Consider the following 27,162-nt stretch of genomic DNA (forward strand, 5'->3'; position numbering starts at 1 on the left):
TAGAAAAGGAGGTCAAAAAGGAGGGTGAGTGTAACCAGTGTGAAATGGCTAGCTCGTTAGCGGGGTGTGTGCTAATAGCATTTCAAATCGGTGACATCACTCTCTCTGAGACCTTAAAGTAGTAGTTCTCCTTGCTCAGCAAGGGCGCGGCTTTTGTGGAGCGATGGGTAACAATGCTTCGAGGATGACTGTTGTCGGTGTGTGCAGAGGGTCCCTGGTTCGAGACTGTTACAAATCAAAAACTGCCTGTCTGTGTGTTCTGTTGTACATGTGATGTACTGTGTACTGTGTGATGTGATCAATAAGTTTATTCCAGTTCAGAATTAAAAGGATTTATTGTATTTTAACAGCAACCTAGAAAAGTTCCAACTGAGACAGATGTAAGAGTGTTTTTAATGGTGAAAAATAACCTGAATAGATATTTTTATGGATATTTAATTTCAATGTTATTTGTTTTTGTCTATATTGCATTTGTTTTAGGAATAAGGGCAATGAAATGTACCAATATTTATTTATAGTTGCATATTTTCCTAAGTGTGAATTTCTCATTTGGGTCCCAGGCTGAAAAAGTTTAAAGAACCCCTGATTTACACAGTAATTATGACAATTTCTGGAGGACGTCCTCCAGCCTATCAGAGCTCTTGAAGCATGAACTGACATGTTGTCCACCCAATCAATGGATCAGATATTTAATCTAGTACTGAAAGCATAAACTACAGCTAGCTAACACTGCAGTGTATAAAATGTGGTGAGTAGTTGACTCAAAGAGAGAAAGACAACAGTTAACAAATACATTTATTCCAAAATGAAGGAGAAGCAAGAGAAAACTATAGAGGGTGATTGTCATTTTTTCCACTTTCAGTTTCACTTACTTAGCTAGCAAATGCAGCAAGCTAGTTTAGCCTACCTAAACAACCTGCTTTCCAACACAACACTGGAACTCTTCCAAATCAAGGTAAGCTTTTGGTATTATAAATTATTGCCACCAGGGCCCACCGTTGTAACTGCTTACTGACTCTGCCGTTACTCTATGATTGTAGCGGGTTTACTAACGCCTTACTTCCATTCGCTAGGCTGACTATGGCGTTACTTTAGCCAATATACTCCAGCTAATATGGTGACAACGATGTAGGCTGTGTTATAGGGGTTTGGCTTGGAAAGGTTTTTTCGCCTGGTCACATACAGCTGATGTGTTGTGCATTGAAGTCCACAAGTGAAGAGGTGTCACACCTGTGTGCACCCTAGGTTGTAAACTTTAATTCATAGGCTAGGTTGTAGCAACCTCATGATGGACATAGGGGAAATTCGAGTATCATGTATCAGTTGACCGCAACTGATTCTGACTGCAATATTTTTCGTAAGGGCACTGCCCACCTATAGTATAGGTATTATTTCATATCTCAAGAATATCAGGTTAATTTGTACTTTGATGAAACTACACTGCCCACCTTTCAACTCGTTTCCTCGTTCTCTTGCCTGAAGTTATCCTCTTCAGTGTCTCCTTATCTTTCACTCTGTCCTCATCCTTCCTTGCCATCCAAGACGGTAGTTCCCGCCGCTTTCCTGCCATGTCAACGATGTACTGTATGCTCAGTTTAAAGTAGTACAGAAATACGACTAAAATACCGTGTTTAAATCATAACTCCGTGAATTTTCGATGTCATTTCACAACTTCTATTTTTTTCCGGTTTGATAAATCCGCAGCCGTAGGGAAGATATACTTGTGAGGAGATGGGAAACTCCGTTGGAATCGTATTAAGGCCCCTTGTGTGCGTTACCAACCCGTCGTCAATGGGCCGCGCGTTGCATTCTGGGCGATTCTGTGACAATTAGAACTCTCCTTCGAGGAGTCAGTTGAGCGCCAGCTCCAAAAAACATCTATTAGCATGAATTTCGTCAACAAGAAGTACAACATTGAAAATATTTTCCGAGATATGAGATAATTAACTTGTCTGTAATATCGTATATATTTGGAATCGTGACATTGCGTACTTTCGAGGAAAATAGCCAAGTTAAGGATGGATTGCGTTTACAATTAGTTTAGCAACTGCGTGACGCATCATAGAACGTGAACACGATTGGTCGACATTCTGCTGGTGAGGCGTTATGATGGTCTTCCGGTAATTGCCATTAGGATTACTATCTCCTTTCTCTGAAATCTCTGATTACATACGCCTCGCGTCCTCTCCTTTCCCCATTGGATACATTTCGAGGGACTTCTGGCTTTCTCATCCAATGGGTCTTGAGAAGGAGACGAGGAGCGAGGACGCGATATTTGTTTGAGATATTTCCATTTGTATACATATCGAAAGTTCTAACTATAGCCATTAATTGCTTAGCCTAGAGTGCCATGTTGCGGACAAGAAGAGAAACACTACAATGTGCGTAATGCATCTGTAGTTTAGTTTCTATGACGTTATTGTAATGTCACGACCAAAGAAAATGGTAAAATGTTTATTATATACTGAACACAAATATAAACGCAACATGCCATGCATTCATTAATTTTACTGAGTTACAGTTCATGAGGATATCAGTCAATTTAAATAAATAAATTTGACACTAATCTATGGATTTCACATCACTGAGAGTACAGATGTGCATCTATTGGTCACAGATACATTAAATGCAGTAGCGTGCAGTGGTTCTGGGGCCTGGGCCTTCAGTGAAGTCCTACACAGTCCCACCCGAATTAATCCACCTCTTATTACCATCATTATGATGCCATGGCTCTAGACACTATACATTTAGACAGAAACGCAGTATAACCAGGTGTTGCGTCACATTGAAATGGACATTTTTATTCAGAGAATTGCAGGGGAAGAGTACAATACCTTTTCATTGTGCAGCTTTGTTGCCCTGCGCGCTTGTTCGTTGAGCTGTAGACCCACTCGGGTGTCCCCAAAAGTTTTCAAAAGCACCATTGTTTGTAAGTGCCCAGCCGTACTTTGGTGTCTCGTTGCTGCCTTGGTTAGACAACTCAGGTTTGCAAAGCCAGTGTGGCTCCAAACACCAAATCGATCACTTGCAAATAATAGGCATTCCCAGCAGTACAGTTTGCAGTGCTTCTCGGAGCCTGTCTTTGTAGCGTCGGCGTCTACCTCTCCTGACAATGTCTAACTTTTCTTGAAAAGTTTGTCTTGAGAATGGCGTTATAATTATATCCTCGACCAAATCGATATCTTCTCCTTCCGCCATTGTGGGTTGAAAAAACAGTTTAGTAGTACGCAAATTAATTTGTTGATCAATTTCAGTTTCCTAGTTCTGAGACCTGCCCATATAGGACCTGCCTCTCAATATTGGTAATCCAATCAAAAGACGTGCAGGCACTACGCCTGCTAGCTGGCTCCTGTGTAACACTGGAGCCAGCCAGCAGGCGTACAATAGCCAACTCTAAAGCTGATTGGTTGACACTAAATTTTAATTTCCATTCACTTTAAGCTACAAGCGCCCACACTGTTGATTCTGAAGGCCTGAGGGCAGATTTTAGACCCCTGGCAACACATGATGGCTGAATATGATTGGATAAAATATCTAACATAAAGACCAGCCCTCCAAATCTCAACCTGGGGCTGGAAGCAGTGCAACCAAGAGGAACGCTATGAAATGAAGAGTGTAACTCTTACTCTGGGGAATAATTTAATACATATTTGTGGGAAAATATATTTTAAAAAAAATATATATTCTGATGATGTTTAGGCCAGCAGAGAAGGCCTTGCTGGCCCTGACGGCCCACCACTGCTTAAATGGGTCTCACAAAGTGCTTCAGGATCTCGTCTCTGTATTTTTTTGCATTCAAATTACCATTGATAAAATGCAATTGTGTTCGTTGTCCGTAGCTTATGCCTGCCCATACCATAACCCCACCACCACCATGGGGCTGGCACTGTTCACAACGTTGACATCAGCAAACCGCTCGCCCACATGACGCAATAGACGTGGTCTGCGATTGAGGCCGGTTGGACGTACTGCTAAATTCTCTAAAACAAACAGATGTTGGAGGTTTATGTTAGAGAAATAAACATTAAATTCTTTGGCAACAGCTCTGGTGGACATTCTACAAGTCAGCATGCCAATTGCGTGCTCCCTCAACTTGAGACATCTGTGGCATTGTGTTGTGTGACAACTGCACATTTTACAGTGGCCTTTTAATTGTCCCCAGCACAGCACAAGGTGCACCTGTGTAATTACCATGCTGTTTAATCAAATTATTGATAATCCATCCACTTGACAGGAGTGGCATATCTTGGCAAAAGACAAATGCTCACTAAGTGGATGTATACAGATTTGTGCACAACATTTGAGAGAAATAAGCTTTTTGTGCTTATGGAACATTTCTGGGATATTTTAATTCAGGTCATGGGATAAACACTTTTTACATGTTGCGTACATATTTTTGTTCAGTGTAATTGAACTTTTTACAGCTCCTAGACAGTTGCTTTTATAACAACCATCTGCGTTTATATGAAGTATAATTTGGGACTTCTTCAAGTCTTCTACACTAGATGGAGCCTTTGAGACCCTTCCTTCCATATTAGTGTGGCCATCCATTTTTTAAAGTGATAGTTCACTCAAATCAGAAAATTAGATTGGTTTAATTACCCTGTAAGCAATCTATGGACAAGTCATGACAACAATCCATACTTTGGTTTTGTTTCCCTGGCACTGTTTCCATGATTTAGCATTTGTGGCACAAATCCCTTTTAAACCATGGGACGGATATGAGCATTTTTCCCACATCTTATTCAAAACATCTATACGTGACTTTGCTGAGCTTCACAATCAATTTTGATAAATGCTAGCATCCATCCCATGACTTGAATGGGATTTGTGCCACAAATGCTAAAACGTTAGCATGTGGAAACCAATTGATTGCTGTCATACCTTGTCCATAGACTGCTTACAGGGTACAGAAACCAACGTGTTATTTAGTAATTTGGGTGAACTATCCTTTTAAACCATCTATGGGCCTAGTATATTGAACACAATCAATACATATTACCACTTTTTAAAGCACATTCACTCACCTTCATACAATAAAAACCCACACAAACATCCCAAAATGAATACTTTACACCACGTCAAGAGTTTGACTGTATTTCAGAATATTCTTCAGTAAACAAGTTTTTTGCTATTTTGCTTTCACAAAATGTAATATAGCCGTACTGTCGCATTTCATAAAAATAGTTGTTCACTTCGGTCTTTGGAACTACAGTATCAACCATTGGCTGATGCATGCAACGTCTGAGCAGGGGAACGCAACCCATATGGTATAGCAATCTGATGCCCAACTGCTCAGGCGATGATTTGGCACACAATCAATCAAATGTATTTATAAAGCCCTTTTTACATCAGCAGAAATTTTACATTTACAGAAACCCAGCCTAAAACTCCAAACAGCAAGCAATGCAGATGTAGAAGCATGGTGGCTAGGAAAAACTCCCTAGAAAGGCAGGAACCTAGGAAGAAATCTAGAGAGGAGCCAGGTTCTGAGAGGTGGCCAGTCCTCTTCTGGCTGTGCCTGGTGGAGATTATAAGAGTACATGGCCATTAAGGCCAGATTGTTCTTCAAGATGTTCAAATGTTCATAGATGACCAGCAGGGTCAAATAGTAATCACAGCGGTTGTAGAGCAACAGGTCAGTGCCTCAGGAGTAAATGTCAGTTGACTTTTCATATCTGAGCATTCAGAAGTCGAGACAGCAGGTGTGGTAGGGAGAGAGAGACGAAAACAGCATGTCCGGGACAAGGTAGCACATCCGGTAAACAGGTCAGGGTTCTATAGCCGCAGGCAGAACAGTTGAAACTGGAACAGCAGCACGACCAGGTGGACCGGGATACTGCCAGGAGTCATCAAGCCAGGTAGTCCTGAGGCATGGTCCTAGGAGAGAGGGAGAGAGAGATAATTAGAGGGAGCATACTTAAATTCACACAGGACACCAGATAAGACAGGGGGATTTCACCAAATATAACAGACGGACCCTAGCCCCCCGGCACATAGACTATTGCAGCATAGATACTGGAGTCTGAGACTGGGGGGATCAGGGGACACTGTGGTCCCGTCCGACGATAACACCAGACAGGGCCAACCAGGCAGGATATAACCACACCCACTTTTCCAAAGCCCAGCTCCCACACCACAACAGGCAGATCAAAAGACTTGAGACATGTATTGTGTATGTGTGCAATTCAGAGGTTAGATGGGCAAGACAAAAAATGTAAGTGCCTTTGAATGTGGTATGGTAGTAGGTACCAAAAGCACTGGTTTGTGTCAAGAACTGCAACGCTGCTGAGTTTTTCATGCTCTACAGTTTCTCTTGTGTATCAAGAATGGTCCACCACCCAAAGGACATCCAGCCAACTTGACACAACTATGGGGAGATTTGGAGTCAACATGTGCCAGCATCCCTGTAGAACGCTTTCGACACCATGTAGAGTCCATGCCCTGACCAATTGAGGCTGTTCTGAGGGCCAAAGGGGGTGCAACCCATTATTAGGAAGGTGTTCCTAATGTTTGGTATACTCAGTCTAGTTGCCACTGTGAGAGGGCCAATGTATTGTTTGTGATAAGTTTATTGTTATTTATTGATGGTGCAATTTCATTTTCCAGGTAAGTTGATAGCATTTTATTGACAATTTTATGCCTGCTACATTAGGTTAATCAAGTGAGTGGTTATTTCCTTTAAGCGGATTCAATCCCGCTAGAAAATGTTTCACTTCATCTATTGGTGCTCAGCCCTGTCAATCAAGCCCATCCTCATCTGATCTAGTATGTCAACAACAATCATGTCTGTGGGCGTGTTTCAGTGGTAAGGTCAAAAACAACCTACTGTAGACAAAAGTCGAGTGACGTCGGGGGAGGTGCATCTCTGACAGCTGAAAAATGGAGAAGGGTGTAATTGCAGATTGCAATTATGGGTGTTTTCTGATATCAGGCGTTTCTTGATATCAAGTTATTCCTATTGATGCTCGCCATTGGTTGGTGGCCGTTTCTTTGGCATCGAGGGCAACATTTGTTGACAACTGCAGCATTGTAGCTAAGCCTAACCCTTTTCCTAATCTTTCCTAACCTGCCACACTAATTCACCTAACCTGACATGTTAATTATCCTAACCTGCCACGTTAGATATCCTATCCTGTTATGTAAACAAACCATCATCAACAAACTATCAGTCTCATAACACTGGAACTGACCAATGGCAGGTATCAGTGGGCATTTCCTGATATCAGGGAACATCAGGAAATGCCCCGAATTGCAGAATGCAATTACACCATATTCGAAAGTCGGACACTAATGTGGTTTTCCAACAGCAAGGCTCAGATCAACATGGCAGTGTTACCATTGTTTATACAAGTTTTTCTTTATAATGCTGAAATAAACATGGCTCCAACCCCCCCATATCACACACTCACAAACTGAAATACACTGCTCAAAAAAATAAAGGGAACACTTAAACAACACAATGTAACTCCAAGTCAATCACACTTCTGTCAAATCAAACTGTCCACTTAGGAAGCAACACTGATTGACAATAAATTTCATATACTGTTGTGCAAATGGACTAGACAACAGGTGGAAATTATAGGCAATTAGCAAGACACCCCCAATAAAGGAGTGGTTCTGCAGGTGGGGACCACAGACCACTTCTCAGTTCCTATGCTTCCTGGCTGATGTTTTGGTCACTTTTGAATGCTGGCGGTGCTTTCACTCTAGTGGTAGCATGAGACAGAGTCTACAACCCACACAAGTGGCTCAGGTAGTGCAGCTCATCCAGGATGGAACATCAATGTGAGCTGTGGCAAGAAGGTTTGCTGTGTCTGTCAGCGTAGTGTCCAGAGCATGGAGGCGCTACCAGGAGACAGGCCAGTACATCAGGAGACGTGGAGGAAGCCGTAGGAGGGCAACAACCCAGCAGCAGGACCGCTACCTCCGCCTTTGTGCAAGGAGGGACAGGAGGAGCACTGCCAGAGCCCTGCAAAATGACCTCCAGCAGGCCACAAATGTGCATGTGTCTGCTCAAACGGTCAGAAACAAACTCCATGAGGGTGGTATGAGGGCCTGACATCCACAGGTGGGGGTTGTGATTTACAGCCCAACACCGTGCAGAACGTTTGGCATTTGCCAGAGAACACCAAGAGTGGAAAATTCGCCACTGGCGCCCTGTGTTCTTCACAGATGAAAGCAGGTTCACACTGGGCACATGTGACAGACGTGACAGAGTCTGGAGATGCCCTGGAGAACGTTCTGCTGCCTACAACATCCTCCAGCATGACCGGTTTGGCGGTGGGTCAGTCATGGTGTGGGGTGGCATTTCTTTGGGGGGCCGCACAGCCCTCCATGTGCTCGCCAGAGGTAGCCTGACTGCCATTAGGTACCGAGATGAGATCCTCAGACCCCTTGTGAGACCATATGCTGGTGCGGTTGGCCCTGGGTTCCTCCTAATGCAAGACAATGCTAGACCTCATGTGGTTAGAGTGTGTCAGCAGTTCCTGCAAGAGGAAGCCATTGATGCTATGGACTGGCCTGCCGGTTCCCCAGACCTGAATCCAATTGAGCACATCTGGGACATCATGTCTCGCTCCATCCACCAATGCCACGTTGCACCACAGACTGTCCAGGAGTTGGCGGATGCTTTAGTCCAGGTCTGGGAGGAGATCCCTCAGGAGACCATCCGCCACCTCATCAGGAGCATGCCCAGGCATTGTAGGGAGGTCATACAGGCATGTGGAAGCCACACACACTACTGAGCCTCATTTTGACTTGTTTTAAGGACATTACATCAAAGTTGGATCAGCCTGTAGTGTGGTTTTCCACTTTAATTTTGTGTTTGACTCCAAATCCATACCTCCATGTGTTGATAAATTTGATTTCCATTGATACATTTTGTGTGATTTTGTTGTCAGCACATTCAACTATGTAAAGAAAAAAGTATTTCATAAGAATATTTCATTCATTCAGATCTAGGATGTGTTATTTTAGTGTTCCCTTTATTTGAGCAGTGTATAATGTGGTCATTGTAAAATCAATTACTGAGAGAGAGCTTCAAATATCACATTCATTTGTATATAGGCTATCCACTGTATACGTGAAGTTGGTTCCTGTTTTAGTCATGTCTTTGGTAAACCTTTGCATGGGTCAAACAAAAACACCGTAATGATTGGTTGACAATAGAGCCTCCCACAATGCAGGCAAGGCTGCAGGTGGAAGTTGGTGATGAACAACTGCAGAAACTTACAGTCAAGTTCATGACCTTTGATCACATGATTTCTGTAAAGTTCCTGCAGTAGACATGTAGGCTCTAGTATGAACATTTGTATCCTTATAATGCAACAAACTTTTAAAGGCATCTGTCACTGACTTTGGAGATGGCTGCCGGTGTGGCCATGAGGTGGGGGTAAGATGGCGGACTGGAGAAAAGTGGAACGTGTTTTGAGTGAATATGGAGTGGTGGATCACACAGAACTTGTGGTAGAGCTACAGAAGAAAATTGAACCTGACGAGAGTGAGGATGAATTGACTGCGGTGGCAGGTGCGGTGAAGACAGCAGAGTATGAGCCTCATCCTGATGATGACAAAGATGATTCTGGCCCAGTGGGAATGAGGTTTTTGGAGAGAATGGATCCTTGCCTTCTGGCAGATCCGTATGTGGTGTCAGGTTTGGTGGAGAGCAGGTTGTGATATGTTGGGTCAGTGAAAGTGACTCGAAGTGGAATTGTTTAGATTTTTTGTGTATTTCTGCCGTCCAGAGGGAGCATACACTCCGTACCATGCAACTGGGGACAAGAACTGTGACTTGATTTCTTCTCTGGAGCAGGGCGCCGTTGAAAGGAGTGATAACTGGAGTGCCGTTAAGTGTGGAGGATGATCAACTGAAGTTGAAGATTCCCAGTGACTCTGACGCCCGCCGTTTGGTTACAAAATGTTTTGGACAATAGGGTCCCGTCCTCCCTGGCTGCTGGCCTGGAGTAGGATCAGATAGGGCCATAGTTGTGAGGTTTTAATGTGTGCAGGGTTAGTTAGTAGGGCAATTTTTTTCACAAAGTGTAATGAATTCATACTACAGAATAGCATGCTGATACACAGCCAATACAGTAGGTGGCGGCATGCACTTATATTTTTGGGTGGTTGCCCGCAATAATACCAAAGAAGTCACCGACTTCACAAAAGTGATCCACTCGAACGCGCCCGGTGTGACTCGCAATAACCTTTTCAGTGAAGTAACAGGGTTTCCACTAGATAACATAGCTACAAAGTCAAAACTGGTCTTAATTTAAGGTTAGGTTTAAAATCAGGTCTTAATAAAATAAATTGTAGAAATGGGCGGGAGTTAGCCATAATTATGGCTGTGTTAATTTAACTAGTGACGACCCGGGAGCAGCGTTAGGTCACTGTACCAAATAGGTGAAGTTGGTCAAAAGGGTACGCGACGTTTCTCAAAGGAATATTAGTAATAATAAAGTCAGAAATGGGTTTATTATCTCACCAGTCCTGATTTTCGTCGCACATCTTCAATCGGCACACAACTGTGAATGGATTGGAACGTTACTATTTTGCTCTTTTAGACAATCTTTACGACGCCCTGTCGGCAGCCATAACATAGCTCTCTCGAGAACAATTTGACGTTCGAGGTAAGCTAGCAAAGTTCGTCAATCAGCTTCCGTTTTCAGTTGTTTTCTCTAGGAACATGCATTCTCTGTATGTTCCTAGGTTTGCTAAGTCATCAGATATTTTAGATGTTCTATTGTCAAACCAAAGTTTCAATCTCTCAAGACTGCAGATGTTAGCTAATTAGCTAGCTAATGTAATCCGCATCGTTAACATTGATAAGATGTATACTGAATCCATTAAACGACAGTTGGAAATATCTTCATGTAATGTATTTCACTGGTCTTATTGTTCACCATACAGGAGACCTCGATCTGCCAGTGTAACAGCAATGGCAGTGTTCAGTGCACAGGTGCTTCTGGCAGTAACAAGATCAAGGTAGGAGACCAGGTCACCGGCTCTATTAGAAACTATTTAGGCCTGCACATAGCTCAACCACACAGTGGGGACAAACACCACTGTAGGTGTCCACAAGATCCCTGCTAGTTAAATCAGTCATTTACCTCTCCAGGAAGTAATTTGGAAGAGTTGGTTATGTAAACAAGCTGGTCTGGTCTGTAAATGCCATAGGTGGCACCCCACAAACCATCGGTCTAGTTTACATTAGAACAGCAGTGTGCCTGGCTGACTGCTGTAGTGAAAGAAAGGATATGTCAAATATGACCAGGCAGCCACTGACCATACTGATGTATCTATGTGTTCTGTCTCTAGGGGATCTTACCTGCTGTCTAAGAGGCACAGCTGCTGCCCTCTCCCCTCCACAGCCTACGTCCACCACAACCTGGACCCCCCCAGCCGCCTGTCGTTCTTACCCTCCCTCAGCCATTCCAGGTCTGGCTACCCTCACTGTGTTCGGCTCCACGGTTTCAAGAGGCACAGCACCACCCTGCTGGCCAGATCTCTGCACAGTTCCCGTGTCTGGCTGCAGGACACCAAGGCCCCTGCCACCCCAGCCCAGGATGACCACCCAGGCACCCCTAAGAATGGCCCCCCTGCACCCCAACCTCCAGTCCCTGCTGCTGCCACTATTGTGGCTGCAGCTGCCCCTACGGTCCAGGTAGTAAGGAAATCTATTGGCCAGAGGATAGTGGATGAGCTGAAACACTACTACAATGGCTTCAGGCTGCTGGGGATTGATACCAAGATTGCAGGGAGGATGGTGTGGAGACTGCTGCACGGACAACTGCTCTCACGCAGGGAGAGGAGACGGGTAAGTCAGGAAGTGTAGGCTGAGTTCGCTCTGTGTTTAACCTGTTCCTTAAGGAGTAAATAACAGGGTAGAGGGCAGGATTTATAGGAATACTCTTTGATGTGTAGTAAGGAGTACCAGGAACTAATGATCATCTGATCACCTCCAAATCTCAGGATGTTTTGAAAAGAACAAGGTCCTTCCTTTTGAACTTATTGAACCAATATCACTGTTGCTCATTTTTGCGTTCATGTTTTCTCTCGTGGTGCCTATTGAACACACCCTAAGGAGTAGAACCAAGTGTCTGGAGGTATTGTAGTTTAACCCTCAGTCTAAGAGCAAAACTCTTAGGTCTGAGTCACCCAATCTGGCCCTTAGATTATAAACATTTCAGAACGCTGCCTGCCACAGTGCCAGTGTTGTGGTTAATCTGCTATCTGAAAAAGGACATTCATGTGGATGGTGTACCGAACGGTCTCTAATAGACTGTCTGGTGAAACATAGGCAAATAAGACGGATTGATGAATGAAACACAGTACATGTCGGGTCGCAGGCATGTAGATACAGTACGCCAAACAAACACACCCACCCACCCTCAGTTGACTTCAGGCTCCATGTTTATTAGTAAGGCTGATTGAAAGGATACATCTAGCCTATTGCCTCTGATACAAGATGGGTGCAATAACACATGCACAAATCCAAACACCGCCGTGTGACCCTTGCTGTTTGAATGCCATGGTAGAGCTTTACTCAGCACCGGTGCTATTTTAGAAAGGGACTGGCAGTGCTAGTAGTCTGCTAGAGACGGAGAGACAGAATCCTAACATAGTGTTGTTGCTCATGGTGGGTCAAGGGGGATTCCTTCTTGTGTTGTGGCTTAAGACCAGGAGTGAAAGTAAGCCGATCCGGGTTTGGCGTCCCAGCAAAATAAATAGTGGGGGTGTGCCGTATCTGTAAAACGTGAGCCTCTCACAATAATTAAGAAAAGTATAGGCAGCGACAACATTATTTAACATTACCGCAGGTCAGCTACATGAAAATGAGTGAATTTACTTAAACCGGCAATATATAACATTATCCCAAATAGTTTTGTGCTTTGATAAGTGGCCCAGACGAGACACGCAGGCAGAGCAGTGGGTGCAGCTATTCAGCCTTAAGTGTTGTATGCCTTATGATCTTTGCCAAATTTCATTACACCTTTAGTTGGTTTGTAACTGATGTCTCTTTCTATTCATCAAATTGCTACTCTCCCTGTGATCCACATAAAACATGACCTAATACATAACCTAGTTGAGTACATTACAAGGACAGAACTACATACATTTTAAATAAGAATACACACTTTCATGCGTTTATGCCTTTATGGGATTTCATAGACTACTGAATGCAAGTGCAACACATGGAAATGTACTAACGAAGGTGCGTTGCAAATAGGCTGACACTTTCTTCACTATCCTGATCCGACAAACTTTATCCATTATCATACGTACAGTTTCACTATCCTGCTTATGTGAAATAACGAGGACAGTGTTTCAGATGGAGTTTCACTTATATCCTTCACTCTGTTCTGTTCATAGAATGAACAGAACCGTCATCAAATGTGGCTTCACTTAACGTCCTTCACCCCCATTCAGCTCATAAAATTAACTAAACGGTCAGACATACAGACTTCTGTTTGCGTCTTTCACCCTTGCTCATAACAGTGAGCTAAATTCCTTGAGTCTTGAGCCTTGTTACAGGCTATCGCCTGTAAGGGTTAGCTGAGGTATAGTGTAATGTATTAATCTACTGTTCATGAAGGGTTAGCTGAGGTATTGTGCCAGTCTTTGGACCTTGCTCATAAAAGGAACAAGGTCCCGTGAATCAGATGGACTAGAGTATATAAAATGAACAATAATCAGATGGGAGTTTCACCTAAGATGCGGCCACAGCCATTGGTTTTGTTTGTTCAAGGAGAACATTTTTTTTGTCAGTCACATTTCAAAATGTTTGGGATCGACTTGGGTGTTGGCATTCTTTTTCTATAGGTGTTGGTGCAATCACAGGGCAAAACTCACATTGTATTACTGCAGCTTTCTATAATAACAAAAAACTGTAACCTACATAAGTAATCTGCCATATTTTTATTCCCTCTCCTCTGTTGTGTGACCTGTTACTGTTTGCTTTGCTAACCCTTGTTTTCTCTCCAGCTGATGAGGACATGTGCTGACCTGTTCCGCCTGTTGCCCTTCATGGTCTTCATCATCGTTCCCTTCATGGAGTTCCTGCTTCCTGTCTTCCTCAAGCTCTTCCCTGAGATGCTGCCCTCCACTTTCGAGACCGAGACAAAGAAGGCACGTTCTTCACACTGTTGCAATGTTAATGTCCTTGACTTGTTGATGACTGACTGTGTCTCAATGGTCTAAACTTGCTTCCTTGTCTCCTCTTCTTCATCTGCACTGATCTAGTCAGTATATGCTAGGTGTCTGTTTGTCTGTTCTTCCATTTTTGAGATATATATATATATATCTCTCAACTATAACTAGGAAAGTCAGTTAAGAATATATTCTTATTTACAATGACTGCCTACCCCGGTCAAACCCGGACGACGCTGGGCCAATTGAGCAACACCCTATGGGACTCCCAATCATGGCTGGATATGATACAGCCTGGATTCAAACCAGGGACTTATGCAGATAAAGGAAAGGAGACAAAAGCACACTTGAGATGCACCCAAGCAAGGGATATATTTCCGTTAGACCTGTAGGCCATTAGAATGAGCAGAAGTGTGTCCCAATCTATTTTCTCCTGAAGTGTGCACTTGTTCACCTCCCTTCATAGATTTGACAGGAAATTACTACTCAAAGAAACTCTCTAGCCCATGCCCCCACTAATCCAATGTTTATTTTACATTTGTGGGGAGTAGTGAACAGGTGCACACCCCAGGAAGAAATAGATTATTGGGACACCCCAGGTCTTTGTGTGGGATTAGACCCAATAGGCCTGAGCCTGGTTTCCCAATAGTGTTGAAATTCAGGCTTACGTTTTTTTTAAATTCATTTTTTGTGAACGATGCATCTTTCCTACAACGGCTAACTATGTAACACGCGTTTCCCCAAAACCACGCAGAGAGAACAGTCACCCAGTGCGTCGTTGGAGAAAGTGCCGATACTGATATGATCGGGGGGAAAAGGCAGTGCTGCTTTCGGACCAGCTTTCTCAATGCAAAATTTACCTTTTAAAATTTGAATTATTTCACAATACTGACGACAGATCAGCTCCTAGAGAGAGATTAGCAACTACGGCTACAAATGTATTTGTATGTATTTTTTTTTTGGTGACCAGAGTGGGTCACCGTTGAGACCGTGGTCTCATTCACAAGAGAGCTCTGTGAACGTGAACATACACCATTTATTACACATAATGTAAGGTGATCAAAACAGACACAACTCTCACATATCACCCCATTGAGTATAGGGGCTATTTCATGAGGTGGCTTATTCTAATGCTTACCCAATAAAAATGCCCTAAATCGCACATCGTGAAATATGTTGAGACAAATTACTCCAAGTAGTATAATAGAACTCAAATGAACATGAAGTGTATTTCAAAATGATTTGAAGCATATTTTTATACGTCACTGTTTGTATCAATTGCAAAGACATTGGCAACTTTATTTGTAGTCAACTTTGTTCTGAAGTTATCTGGTCAGAGAAGATAAGCTGTGATTCTATGTTTAGCGGAGATCTTCTGTGTGTAAGGTGACGCGGGAGGGCCATAAGCTGTTCTACAAAAGGCGGGCGTTAGATTGCCATCTTTTTCAAGTGCAACGTTAATGGTTTTGGGAAACCGCTCTGAGATTTAACAATGCTCCTATGAAGGTTGTAATGATGAACTTCACCTTGAGATGCTTTTGGGAAACCGGGCCCTGGCTAGTTGTAGGTCACTCTGAATGTCTTTCATGTCCTCGTGCTCCTGTACAACAAGAGGTGCCTGACCTGGCCGCTCACATCATGGCCATTGGGATACCTACAGGAAGCAAGGGTAGTGACCACCATTAGCCAACTGGAGCACTTTGAAAGTTTGTTTTCAAATAGACCCTCTTTAACATTACCTAGCAACTTCATAGAATGCCAAGAGGCTCTTTTTTTTACCTCCTCTTTTTCTAAAACCAATCACAAGTAGCGAATACTAGTTTATGCATGAGGACCATTTGAGAAATGACTTCTCCCCCTCTCTTTCTGCCCCTTTTCTCTCTTTAAGGAAGAGAAGCAGAAGAAGGGTCTGGCTGCTAAGCTGGAGCTGGCTAAATTCCTCCAGGAGACCATAGCAGAAATGGCCAAGAGGAACAAGACCAAGGCTCTGACAGAGGACGAGACGCAGCGCTTCTCCACCTACGTACAGAAGGTAATTTAGCCAGAGGGCAAAGCCTGCATCCACTCCCCTGATTCATAATGTCATGAGTGTTTCAAGTTTTCATCCCGTTGTTTGTCTAGTCCTGGTCATACAGACGTGATAATGGCCAATGTGTGATAACGTTCACTTGCCCATATGTCCCTCCCAAGTCTGTCTCCAAAGTTCCCAGACTGCTCTAACTAACCCCTGTCCACCCTGTGCCATCTCCAGGTGCGTCACACAGGGGAGCAGCCCACCACTAAGGACATCGTTAAGTTCTCCAAGCTGTTTGAAGACGAATTAACGCTGGAGCATCTAGAGCGCCCTCAGCTGGTGGCCCTGTGTAAGCTGCTGGAGCTCCAGCCCATAGGAACCAATAACCTGCTCCGCTTCCAGCTGATGATGCAGCTGAGAACCATCAAAGCAGACGACGAGGTGATCGCCACTGAGGGTGTGCCTGCTCTGAGTGTGTCAGAGCTGCAGGCAGCGTGTCGTAGCAGAGGAATGAGGTCACTGGGTCTGACCACTGACCAGCTACACCAGCAGATGCAACAGGTCAGACACTCAACTTGTGAATAAGTCATCATCATTAGTTGCTTCATGCTGCCTTAGAATATATTCAAAATCAAAACGTATAGCCCACCTTGTTAAAGATGCGTTATGTCGAGCACTAAAGGATTCAATATATTTATTTTTTATTATAAGGGATGCGTCCAAAATGGCACCCTGTTGTGCCATTAAGGATGAAAAAGGATAATCTTCTTCAGTGGCCTCTGACCTGTAACCTCTGTCTGTTCCAGTGGTTGGACCTGCACTTGAAGGAGAACGTCCCTCCCTCTCTGCTGCTGCTCTCCAGAGCTATGTACTTGACTGACGTCAAACCCATTATACCCGTCATACCCCCTGTACCCAAACTAGAGGTAAGACATCATACCCCCTGTACCTAGCGCTTCAAGCACTGATGCTGCATTAGTAGCCTACCAAACTTGCTAATTGCCTGGTACTCAGTACTCTGTCCCTCTAAATCACTCTGACATCATTGCAAATGTAATCAAAAATCGAATCAATCACGAGCTCATGTTGCGCTACATTTCTTTAGGCTATGCAATTGCGTGAGAAAACTACAGTTTTGATCGGGTACTATTTTTAAGAGGCCATCAGCTTTCTATAGGCTAACCCTACTATTTCTCAACGTTCCTAATATTAAGCACATTTCTTCTCTTTACAACAGGAGTATAGCTTACCAGGCTGGCATGAACATGAACCACGGGAAATATGTTATCCATTCACAATTTAAGTGCATAGATATTTATCGAGACAGGTGCATGATAATGGTCCATTCTATATCAAAACAAATTTCATACATATCTTATTTAGTATATTCAGGGGCGGCAGGGTAGCCTGGTTATCTTTCATTCAGCTATGTTCAATTGTATTCTTCATACTATAATATAATGCCAAGGAATTCTAAACCAATCTTGTCTGCCAAATGAACTAGTGTAGCCAACAGCCATATGGCATAGCCAGTTCAGGAGCTAACGTAAGGACAACGCAGAGCGTTCTGTTCTTATGAAATAGACTACATTTTCTTACCCCCTGTAACCATACTAGAGGTAAGACCCCCCCCCAACCAGATCAGTTCGTATTTGAGAAGAGTGATCTGATTCTAGGTTTGTGGTCAAGCGCTTCTGCCTCCAGTGATTCTCACAGAAGCACAGGTTTCCCTCCGAACTACGGCTTGACCATCAGACCATGGAGACCTGGTTTATTCTCCAACTCTTGAGCGTAGTGATATAGAAATGCAGATCAGCCATCTGAAGTATGTTCCTGCTGCCGACTCTCTCTGTGGATTTTACACCAGTCTCCGGACACTCTGTGGAAGGCATCACCACTGCTTACATAACTGGCCTGATCATTCCATTTGTATGTTTTTGTTTTCAGGGAGGTCATTGTGTGTGTTTTGTTAAACCGAGAGGTCATAAGAGAACTGTCTAAGTATGTATGTTGATAATGTAACATTGTGTTGTATGTTTCAGAAGGCCACTCCTCTAGCTGAGACCCCACAGGGAACAACAGCCTCCTCCTCAGACTTACTAGTGGACCCAGCTCTGGTCATCAAAGACAGGCTGGTTAGTATGCAGACACACACAACCCGGTCACAGAATGCTCAGTAGAGTAGATAAACGGGTTGTGGTCAAAGATCGACCGGTCCAGTATCTTCTCCAGGATGACCTGTGGTGTTGGTAAAGAAAGTCCTAATTTCTGTTGTGTGTTTCTGTTCCTCCAGGTGGAAGAGGTTAGAGACCAAGCTGCCATCGTCTCAGACAAACCTCCCACCCCTGCCCAGATTGTTCAGGTCAGCCACCTTCGACCCTCAGTCATGTGATACCCACAGGGAGCATCACTGTAGTGACTAGATGACCGTGCTAGAAATGACAGAGTAGCCATAGTAAATAGATGGCCAGGCTGCTGGCAAGCAAATGACTGTTCACAACTTCACTTAAACATCTTCATAACTTGTGAAAAATGAAATTAGCTTTTTGGTTTTGATTTATGGTTAGAGATGGTTAAAGGTTAGTGTTAGTGGTAATTACATTAACCCCAATACTGTCTCCCTTTCTCTCACCACATCCTAATCGCTCACACAACAAACTGCCCAACCAACCAACCATGGACTCTTGGAAGATTAGCACCATTGTGGGCTAAAAGATAAACAAACATGTCCACATGATATTGTAGCTATTTAACCATCAATCCACCTACTTGCCACATTCATTAACCATGTAGGATTTATGAGTAGTTAAATTACAGTGCGTCCATAACAGGTTTTTAGTCCATTATTGTTAATGTCCATGTCTGAAATTCACCATTATTCAACGAGTGCCATCTGTTTCTTTTTCATAATTTGTTTGTAAATTAACCTTTGCCCTCTGACCTCTCCTCCAGGCCGAAGAAGCAAAGGCGTCCCAGAAGAGCAAGATAAGTGTCAACGGAGTGTGAGGAGGACTGAAAGGGCTTGACCGGACCCCACAACCCTGTGTCCTCAGGGTTGAGGGGGGCTACCAATCAAGCTTATCTACACCAAGAGGGATCAGTCAACCCAATCACCCCTCTGCCCCCCTTAACACCTTCTCCTTATCCCAAAGACCAGGGGGCGTGAGTCTGTATCCCCCGTCCTCACTGTCTAGCCAATGGGGGCTCGCTGTGTGATGAAAAGGTCATAAGATCATCACATGATAATGTCATTAGACCAGACAACGCTTGGCTAAAATGCCACTTTGCTCAGGATCAGACCTCTGGCTACACCTGGAGTGAGGGCTGCTGGCAGGGGTTTAAAATGGGACACCCACCTCTGCTTTGTCTGATTAGTCTCTGGTTCTTTTCGCCTGCATCTATTTGGTTTACATGTTATAGACTCCATCCATTTGTGTTTCACACTCCATCTCAGCAGGACACTGTTACGTAAACTCTGAAAAGTCCCTCAACTGGGATTATCTTTCGTTTTGTTTTAGGGATCACAGTTACCCAGTGATGTAACAAATATTATGTCCTTGAAGAGTAGACGCATCCTCTCAAGATGTACCGTTAGGCCCAGTGTTCTGGTTGGTTTTGGTGTAACTTTAGTCTGTTTCACTTCCGGTTGCATTGAGACCTAGCCTGGTCTCAGATTCATTAGGTGCTGAAGCTGAATCCTCTTGACTAGAAACACCGCAAAGGCGAAAGCAGGGGGTGGCTGCGGTGTGTTAGGGGTCACCTTCTTGGCTTTGAACCATTCTTCAAGGTGTGTTTTCTCTTAGTTGGCCCGCTCATCTCCAGATCTGGATCAGACTAACGTAGACCACCAACCCCCCCCACCCCCCTCATGTATATTTGTAAATACCCTGTAAATGGTTCTCCGTGTCTGGCAGAAAAGGTACACCTGCTCTGTACGTTGGTTATGCCACGCCCTCAAGCTCTCCCAACTAAAGAGTTCTATGAACTTTTACCCTCCTATTATTTTGTCTGTTGAATATTTGAGTCTAAGACGGGACAACTCTTTACATTAACTTGCCTTCATACCATGAAGTTACTCTCTAATTATTCTGGTAACCAGAATGTAATTTGTTTAGCTCAAAATGGTCTTTGCAAATAAGGTATATAAGCAATGATTGATGTGTAAAGGAAATTGGGTACATTGTCTAGCTAGTTACAATGGTAGTTGCATTTTAATTACAACAGAAAATGTAACACACGTGGTATCTGTGCAATTTATTGTGAAGCGTGACACTATGACTGAGTGGTCCAATGTCATTTAGCAGACACTCTTATCCAGAGCGACTTACAGGAGCAATTAGAGTAAAGTGCCTCTGTCGATGTGCCCTAGTAAGCTCGGGGAATCAAACGAGTGCCCTTAATTGTAAGCTAGCGAGAGAGTTCACTCCTGATACACACTGTAGGAGCACCTAAATCCTGATAGTCAACACAACTGCCGGTCTGGGGACAAATGGACTATACAGTGTATATGTTGTGTTAATGCTCTTCTACCCTTGATTTACAAATTTAAAAGCAAATACTTGACTGACAGCTATTGGAAATTATCCATACCCACTGTTAAACTCTTTACACACGTCTCTAGTTGAGTTATTTGAGCGAAACAGCATGAAAATGCAGGTTTTGTGAACTCTTAAAGTATTACACAAGAAAGTGTTAAATTTTATTTTGAAATGTGGTTCTCAAAGAACTTGAAAGATGGCCGCTATTTGATGATGAACTGCCTAGTACCTATCCTGCTTACGTATGTTAACACAATTATGTGATCGGGAAGGTTCTTGGAAGGTTTACCACATAAACATATAGTATGTGTACTGTGTATGTTTCATATTTCAGTGTGCGTGTATGAGAGTTTGTGCGTTTGTTGCCTTAGCCTTTCAGCATCAAGTTAGGGCAGGGTTTCCAAAACTTGGTCCTTGGGCCACCGCTGGGTGCATGTTTTGGGTTTTTGCCCTAACCGCTACACAGCTGATTCAAATAATCAACTCATCAAGCTTTGATTATTTGGACCGAGTTTGGGGAAACCCTGAGTTAGGGGGTTAACTTTATGAACCCCTCCAACTAAATTGCATTACTTCACTGATTAGTCAGTGGCCAACCGTTCGCCCTTTCTGAATGGAATAGAATTGACTTCATAGTGCATCTTCCTCTCCCAATCACTGATCTGTAGGTGAGTGTATAAGCGAAACCAAGATGTCCACCCTTCTGCTTTGATCAATCCAATCCTCTCAGATCTGTGATTAATTCAAGGGCGGGAAGAGAGGACTATGAGACCGGGGATTCTCCTTTCCATTATTTTTCTACTTTGTTTAAGGATTGTTATGCAAATTAATGTACAGCCAAATCTGTAAAAAGGTGCTTTGTTGGCGCTGCTCTCTGTGGAATGTCTCCTCTGCCTGTTCCCCACTGACTACTGGAAGAGATTTACACTGTCCCAATTCCCCTGCCTTGTTCCTTCCTTTGGCTCCCTTCATGTCGATAGATTGGTGAAAGGAATTCATATTATTGCTTATACTGTTACCTTTGTGTTTATTTTGGATCAGTGATCATGGAGGCAAGGAGATTAGGAAATTGAGGGAGAGAATTGGGACACATACTTCGATTCATTTAAACTCCTGTGTAATTGCCCTTTCACTCACATGCCTAATACCAAATACTAGCTCCTACCCCTAAACCCTTGTTGGTACAAGCAGTATAGTGGAAAGCAGAACCATATTGCTAATGGCATACCTTTCAGATCAACAAGTGGTCTGTGTGGGCTTAGAGTTTGGTGTGGAGTTGAGTAACATGAACTATACTGAACAAAAATATAAACACAACATGTAAAGTGTTGGTTTCATGAACTGAAATAAAATATCCCAGAAATGTTCCATACGCTCAAAAAGCTTATAAAATGTGATGTACAATTTTGTTTACATCCCTGTTAGTGAGCATTTCTCCTTTGCCAAGATATGCCAAACCTGTCAGGTGGATGGATTATCAAGAAACTGATTAAACAGCATGGTCATTACACAGGTGCGCCTTATGCTGGGGACAAAAGGCCACTTTAAAATGTGCAGTTTTGTTAACAGATGACTCAAGTTTTGAGGGAGTGTGCAATGGGTATGCTGACTGCAGGAATCTCCACCAGAGTTGTTGCCAGAAAATTTAATGTCAATTTCTCTCCTATAAGCTGCCTCTATCATTTTAGAGAATTAGGCAGTACGTCCAACCGGCTTCACAACCGCAGACCATGTGTAACCATGCCAGCCCAAGACCTCCACAACCGGCTTATTCATCTGCAGGATCATCTGAAACCAGACAACCGGATAGCTGATGAGAACTGAGGAGTATTGCTGTCTGTAATAAAGCCCTTTTGTGGGTGGGCCTGGGAGGGCATAGTCATGTGAAATCTATAGATTAGGGCCTAATCAATTTATTTCAATTGACTGATTTCCTTATATGAACTGTAACTCAGTAAAATTGTTGAAATTGTCGCATGTTGCGTTTATCATTTTGTTCAGTATATATTGCCTTGTCCATTACTGATAAAGAATGGTACTAGGATAGAACTATAGCATATTATTATTTTGGTTTCTTGAGCTAGGTTTCAATTTTCCCCTTTTCCACACACGGATTTAAAATTATAGGATTGGTGTATGAATTGTCTGGATGTAGTTTCCACCCAAATCCATGGAAGAACTCAACCCTCTCACACATGATAGATGTTGAAGCTTTATGTATGTAAACCTCCTAGCTGGTCTGTGGCTGTGCCAGATATCTGTAGACCGTAGTAGCAAATGTTTGTTGCCAGAAATAAAAATACAGGACTCAAGTGTAAAGGGTTTTTATGAATTTAATGCTATAAATTGTGAACTTTATCTCCCAAGCAGTCATTTGACAGTAAAATGATGTATTGTTTTTCATGTTAGTTAAATACTGTACATGTCTGACAGCAATGATGTATGATGTTGAAAGTGTCTTCTGACCTCCATTAATGAGCTTAGTGGACTGGAGGGTTAAAATGAGAGGAAGAATGTCTGGCTCAAGGAAAGCCCCCAAAGGAGGAGACAGGTTGTCCATAATGACTGATACACGGTCAGATATGTTTTCGTCCCCCAAATGGTTATTGTTAGGGGAGGGTATGCTCTTCCTAGAACTGTGGTTCGGGGTAACCTCTACTTTAGCGATGGCCAACCAACCCTTCTCCCAAACAACTACTGGTTATGCAAGCTTTTGTTCTTACATACATCTGATTCTACTCATCGGCTAATCATCAAAACCTTGACTACCTAAATCAGGTATGCTAGAGATGGGCTGGATCAAAAGCCTGTATACCCAGTAGCTGTTCAGGAGGGATGGCCATCCCTGATCTACTTCAATCAGTCACTAATGCACTCATGCATGGTCATAGCATAGCCATAATGTTCAGAGTTAGTGCAGTGCTAGCTAATAGTAGCAACACATACGAGTTGTGCCGAATGAAATAAGTTAGTAAACTATGAAGATAAAAGCCAGTTTGAAGAGGACAGGCGTTCCATTATGACAAAGGTTGCAGACAGTCATTCAGAAAGGACAAACTCCACACAGCCTCACTGTCTTGTAATGTCTATAATGTCATGAATAATATCAATCCGTGATACAGTGCAACACCTGTGGAAACATTTTCAAAGAGTACAGTTGAGAGGAATAAGCTTTTTGTGCATATAGAACATTTCTGGGATCTTTTATTTCAGCGCATAAAACATGGGACCAACACTTTAAATGTGGTACAGTCCCAATTTGCTCCCAATCCCGTCCCCTAGGTCCTAACCCTTTCACGCTTGCAGATCTGTCTGGGTAGGTAAAAGTAGTGTAGTGGAGGATCTTCCACCATATTATTTCCATGTGCAAACATTAAAAATGTTTAGGGCCAAGGGAGACAGGTAGGAAGTTAATTGGGACTGGATGATGGTATAAAACAATGCATTTCTGACTAGAGGCAGCAGAGAGCGCCATTACCTCTATTACGAGAGCAACGTGGGGGTTTTGCATTTCTAAATGAGACCAGCATAGAGAGGTATTGAGGCTTAGTTACACTCCAGCTGCTTACCCCCTCTAGCACCGGGGTCAGTCAGCGCACTCTCAATTTTTTTTTGTTTTACCATCATTGTAAGCCTGCCACACACACACACATTATACGATACATATATTAAACATAAGAATGAGTGTGAGTTTTTGTCACAACCGGACTCGTGGGAAGTGCAAAGAGCTCTTATACTGGTGGGAAGTGAAAAATAGCTCTTATATGACTAGGGCACAAATAATAATATAATAATAATCAATAATTTTGCTCTGTTTTGCAAGGAGGAATGGGAAAAAATTTCAGTCTCTCGATGTGCAAAACTGATAGAGACATACCCCAAGCGACTTACAGCTGTAATCGCAGCAAAAGGTGGCGCTACAAAGTATTAACTTAATTAAGGGGGCTGAATAATTTTGCACGCTCAATTTTTCAGTTTTTGATTTGTTAAAAAAGTTTGAAATATCCAATAAATGTCATTCCACTTCATGATTGTGTCCCACTTGTTGTTGATTCTTCACAAAAATATACAGTTTTATATCTTTATGTTTGAAGCCTGAAATGTGGCAAAAGGTTGCAAAGTTCAAGGGGGCCGAATACTTTCGCAAGGCACTGTACATGGTTGCAAAGGGCATCAGTGTCTTAACAGCAGCGTTTTACCAAGGCAGGATACTCTGAGCGCAGCCCAATCCAGAAATCTGGCAGTGGCTTCTGATTAAATTCAATTTTCACAGAACCGCTTGTTACAATTTCGATGAGGCTCTCTTCTTCAGATATTGATAGTGGACTGGAATCAATGCATGAAAGGGATAACGAATCCAGTTGTTTGTTTTATCTGTTTCGGAAATGTACCTGCATAATTGCGCACCCAACTCACTCAGGTGCTTTGCTATATCACATTTGACATTGTCCGTAAGCTTGAGTTCATTTGCACACAATAAATCATACAATGATGGAAAGACCTGTGTGTTGTACTTGTTAATGCAGGCAGAGAAGAGCTCCAACTTCTTAATCATAGCCTCAATTTGTCCCACACATTCAATATAGTTGCGGAGAGTCCCTGTAATCCTAGATTCAGATCATTCAGGCGAGAAGAAACATCACCCAGATAGGCCAGTTGTGTGAGAAACTCATCATCATGCAAGTGGTCAGACAAGTGAAAATGATGGTCCGTAAAGAAACTTTAAACTCGTCTCTCTATAATGTTCCAAAGGAGCCAAAGGAAGGAACAAGGCAGGGGAATTGGGACAGTGTAAATCTCTTCCAGTAGTCAGTGGGGAACAGGCAGAGGAGACATTCCACAGAGAGCAGCGCCAACAAAGCACCTTTTTACAGATTTGGCTGTACATTAATTTGTATAACAATCCTTAAACCAAGTAGTGTGAGAAACTCATTATCATGCAAGCGGTCAGACAAGTGAAAATGATGGTCAGTAAAAAAACTTTAAACTCGTCTCTCAATTCAAAAAACGTGTCAATACTTTGTGTATCCAAGTGGCGTTGGGAGCAACTGCTTGCATGCGCGTTACCACTCCACTATGTCTCCCTGTCAAAGCTTTTGCGCCATCAGTACAGATAACAACATGAGCAGCAGTTACATTTGGCTACATACAGATCGTTAGTGGAATTCCCACAAGAGAGTAATGGTTAATGTGATTGGATGTTAATTATTTGACTAGGCAACCTGTATTTGACATTGTGGTGTTATTTAGCTGAACACTAGATGGTTTAATTTAATGTTTGGCAGTGAAACGAGGCTACTCAGGCGAGGAAAAGAAACTCGCCCAAATGTATAGCTTCGTTGAAATATATAAATTGACTGTTTGAAAATGTGAAGAGAAAAAAAAGAGTTTCCAAACCATTTATTTACATTTTTATTATTATAATAATAAAAAAAGTGAATCACATTTGTATTTGGCGTACCCCTGTCGGCATTGTGTCCGTACCCCAGTTTGGGAATACCTGGCTTAAGCTACTCAACTGACCCAAGAGAAAATGGAATGTTCCTACCACCCACCAGATAAATAATCATAAATAATGTTTCTAACCACACAGGTTTGTAGAATTGACCACATTACACCATATGGCAATCACTGGATGAGTGTTACTCACCATGGATGGCACACTATGGCTTTTGATAGGGGGACCTTGGCATGACAATGATTGACAAGGAGTTGGCATGATAGCATAAACTGATTGGCACTTAGCCTACAGTGAAGTGCAGATATTGCTTAGCCTATCACATTTCCACTTTCCATCCTGTTTCGCTATAGCCTCGTACGAACCATCCTGATTTCGCGAGCTTACATTCTTCTCACGAGATCAGAACCAGAACCAGATAGGACCTGAATAGATTCATGTATTGAAATAGAGTCAATAAAAAGTAAAGAGATGTTCAATAAAATAGTTTATTATACATTTTATCATACTGTTTTTTATTGTTGGAACATGGGACTTAACAGGAAAAAGATCTTGCAGTTTCCTTTCGATCACCCAGTCTGGATTTGTTGATTGAATACAGTTTTAGAGGAGATACGTCTAGCACTGAACTCTACTTCATTAGAATCAAATCTGCAATGACAATATTGTCTCGATTGACTGGTATGCTGTACAGTATATCTAAACCCTAAAGTGAGGTGAGTCAGTCAGGGAACAATCTTTGGCAGGAAGCAATTGCAGCTCCCCAAGTAGCAAAGAGGTGTGTGTGTGTGTGTGTGTGTGTGTGTGTGTGTGTGTGTGTGTGTGTGTGTGTGTGTGTGTGTGTGTGTGTGTGTGTGTGTGTGTGTGTGTGTGTGTGTGTGTGAGAGAGAGAGAGAGAGAGAGCAGCTAGAGGGAAAGCAGGAATAGAGACAGTGCCAAAAAGGATAGGATAACGATATTGGTCTCTTAATAAGGCCAAAGAACAGTCTTACAAAAGAAAAAAG

At 42.8% G+C, this 27,162-nt stretch overlaps 1 protein-coding gene across 1 annotated transcript; it reads left to right on the forward strand.

Annotated features, from left to right (window-relative positions):
* Window positions 1-935: 935 nt before the first annotated feature.
* On the forward strand, window positions 936-23,012 carry LOC135518995 (LETM1 domain-containing protein LETM2, mitochondrial-like; the record flags this gene model as incomplete). The annotated part of the gene is made up of 10 exons (XM_064944390.1): window positions 936-955; window positions 10,909-10,983; window positions 11,317-11,815; window positions 13,984-14,127; window positions 16,037-16,180; window positions 16,400-16,723; window positions 16,969-17,088; window positions 18,205-18,297; window positions 18,456-18,524; window positions 19,115-23,012. Coding segments are annotated over 10 exons (1,542 nt in total), but the record flags the coding sequence as incomplete, so codon positions are not given.
* Between the last annotated feature and the right edge of the window lie 4,150 nt (window positions 23,013-27,162).

This window comes from Oncorhynchus masou, chromosome 1, assembly GCF_036934945.1.
Source record: "Oncorhynchus masou masou isolate Uvic2021 chromosome 1, UVic_Omas_1.1, whole genome shotgun sequence".
NCBI classification, from domain to species: domain Eukaryota; kingdom Metazoa; phylum Chordata; class Actinopteri; order Salmoniformes; family Salmonidae; genus Oncorhynchus; species Oncorhynchus masou.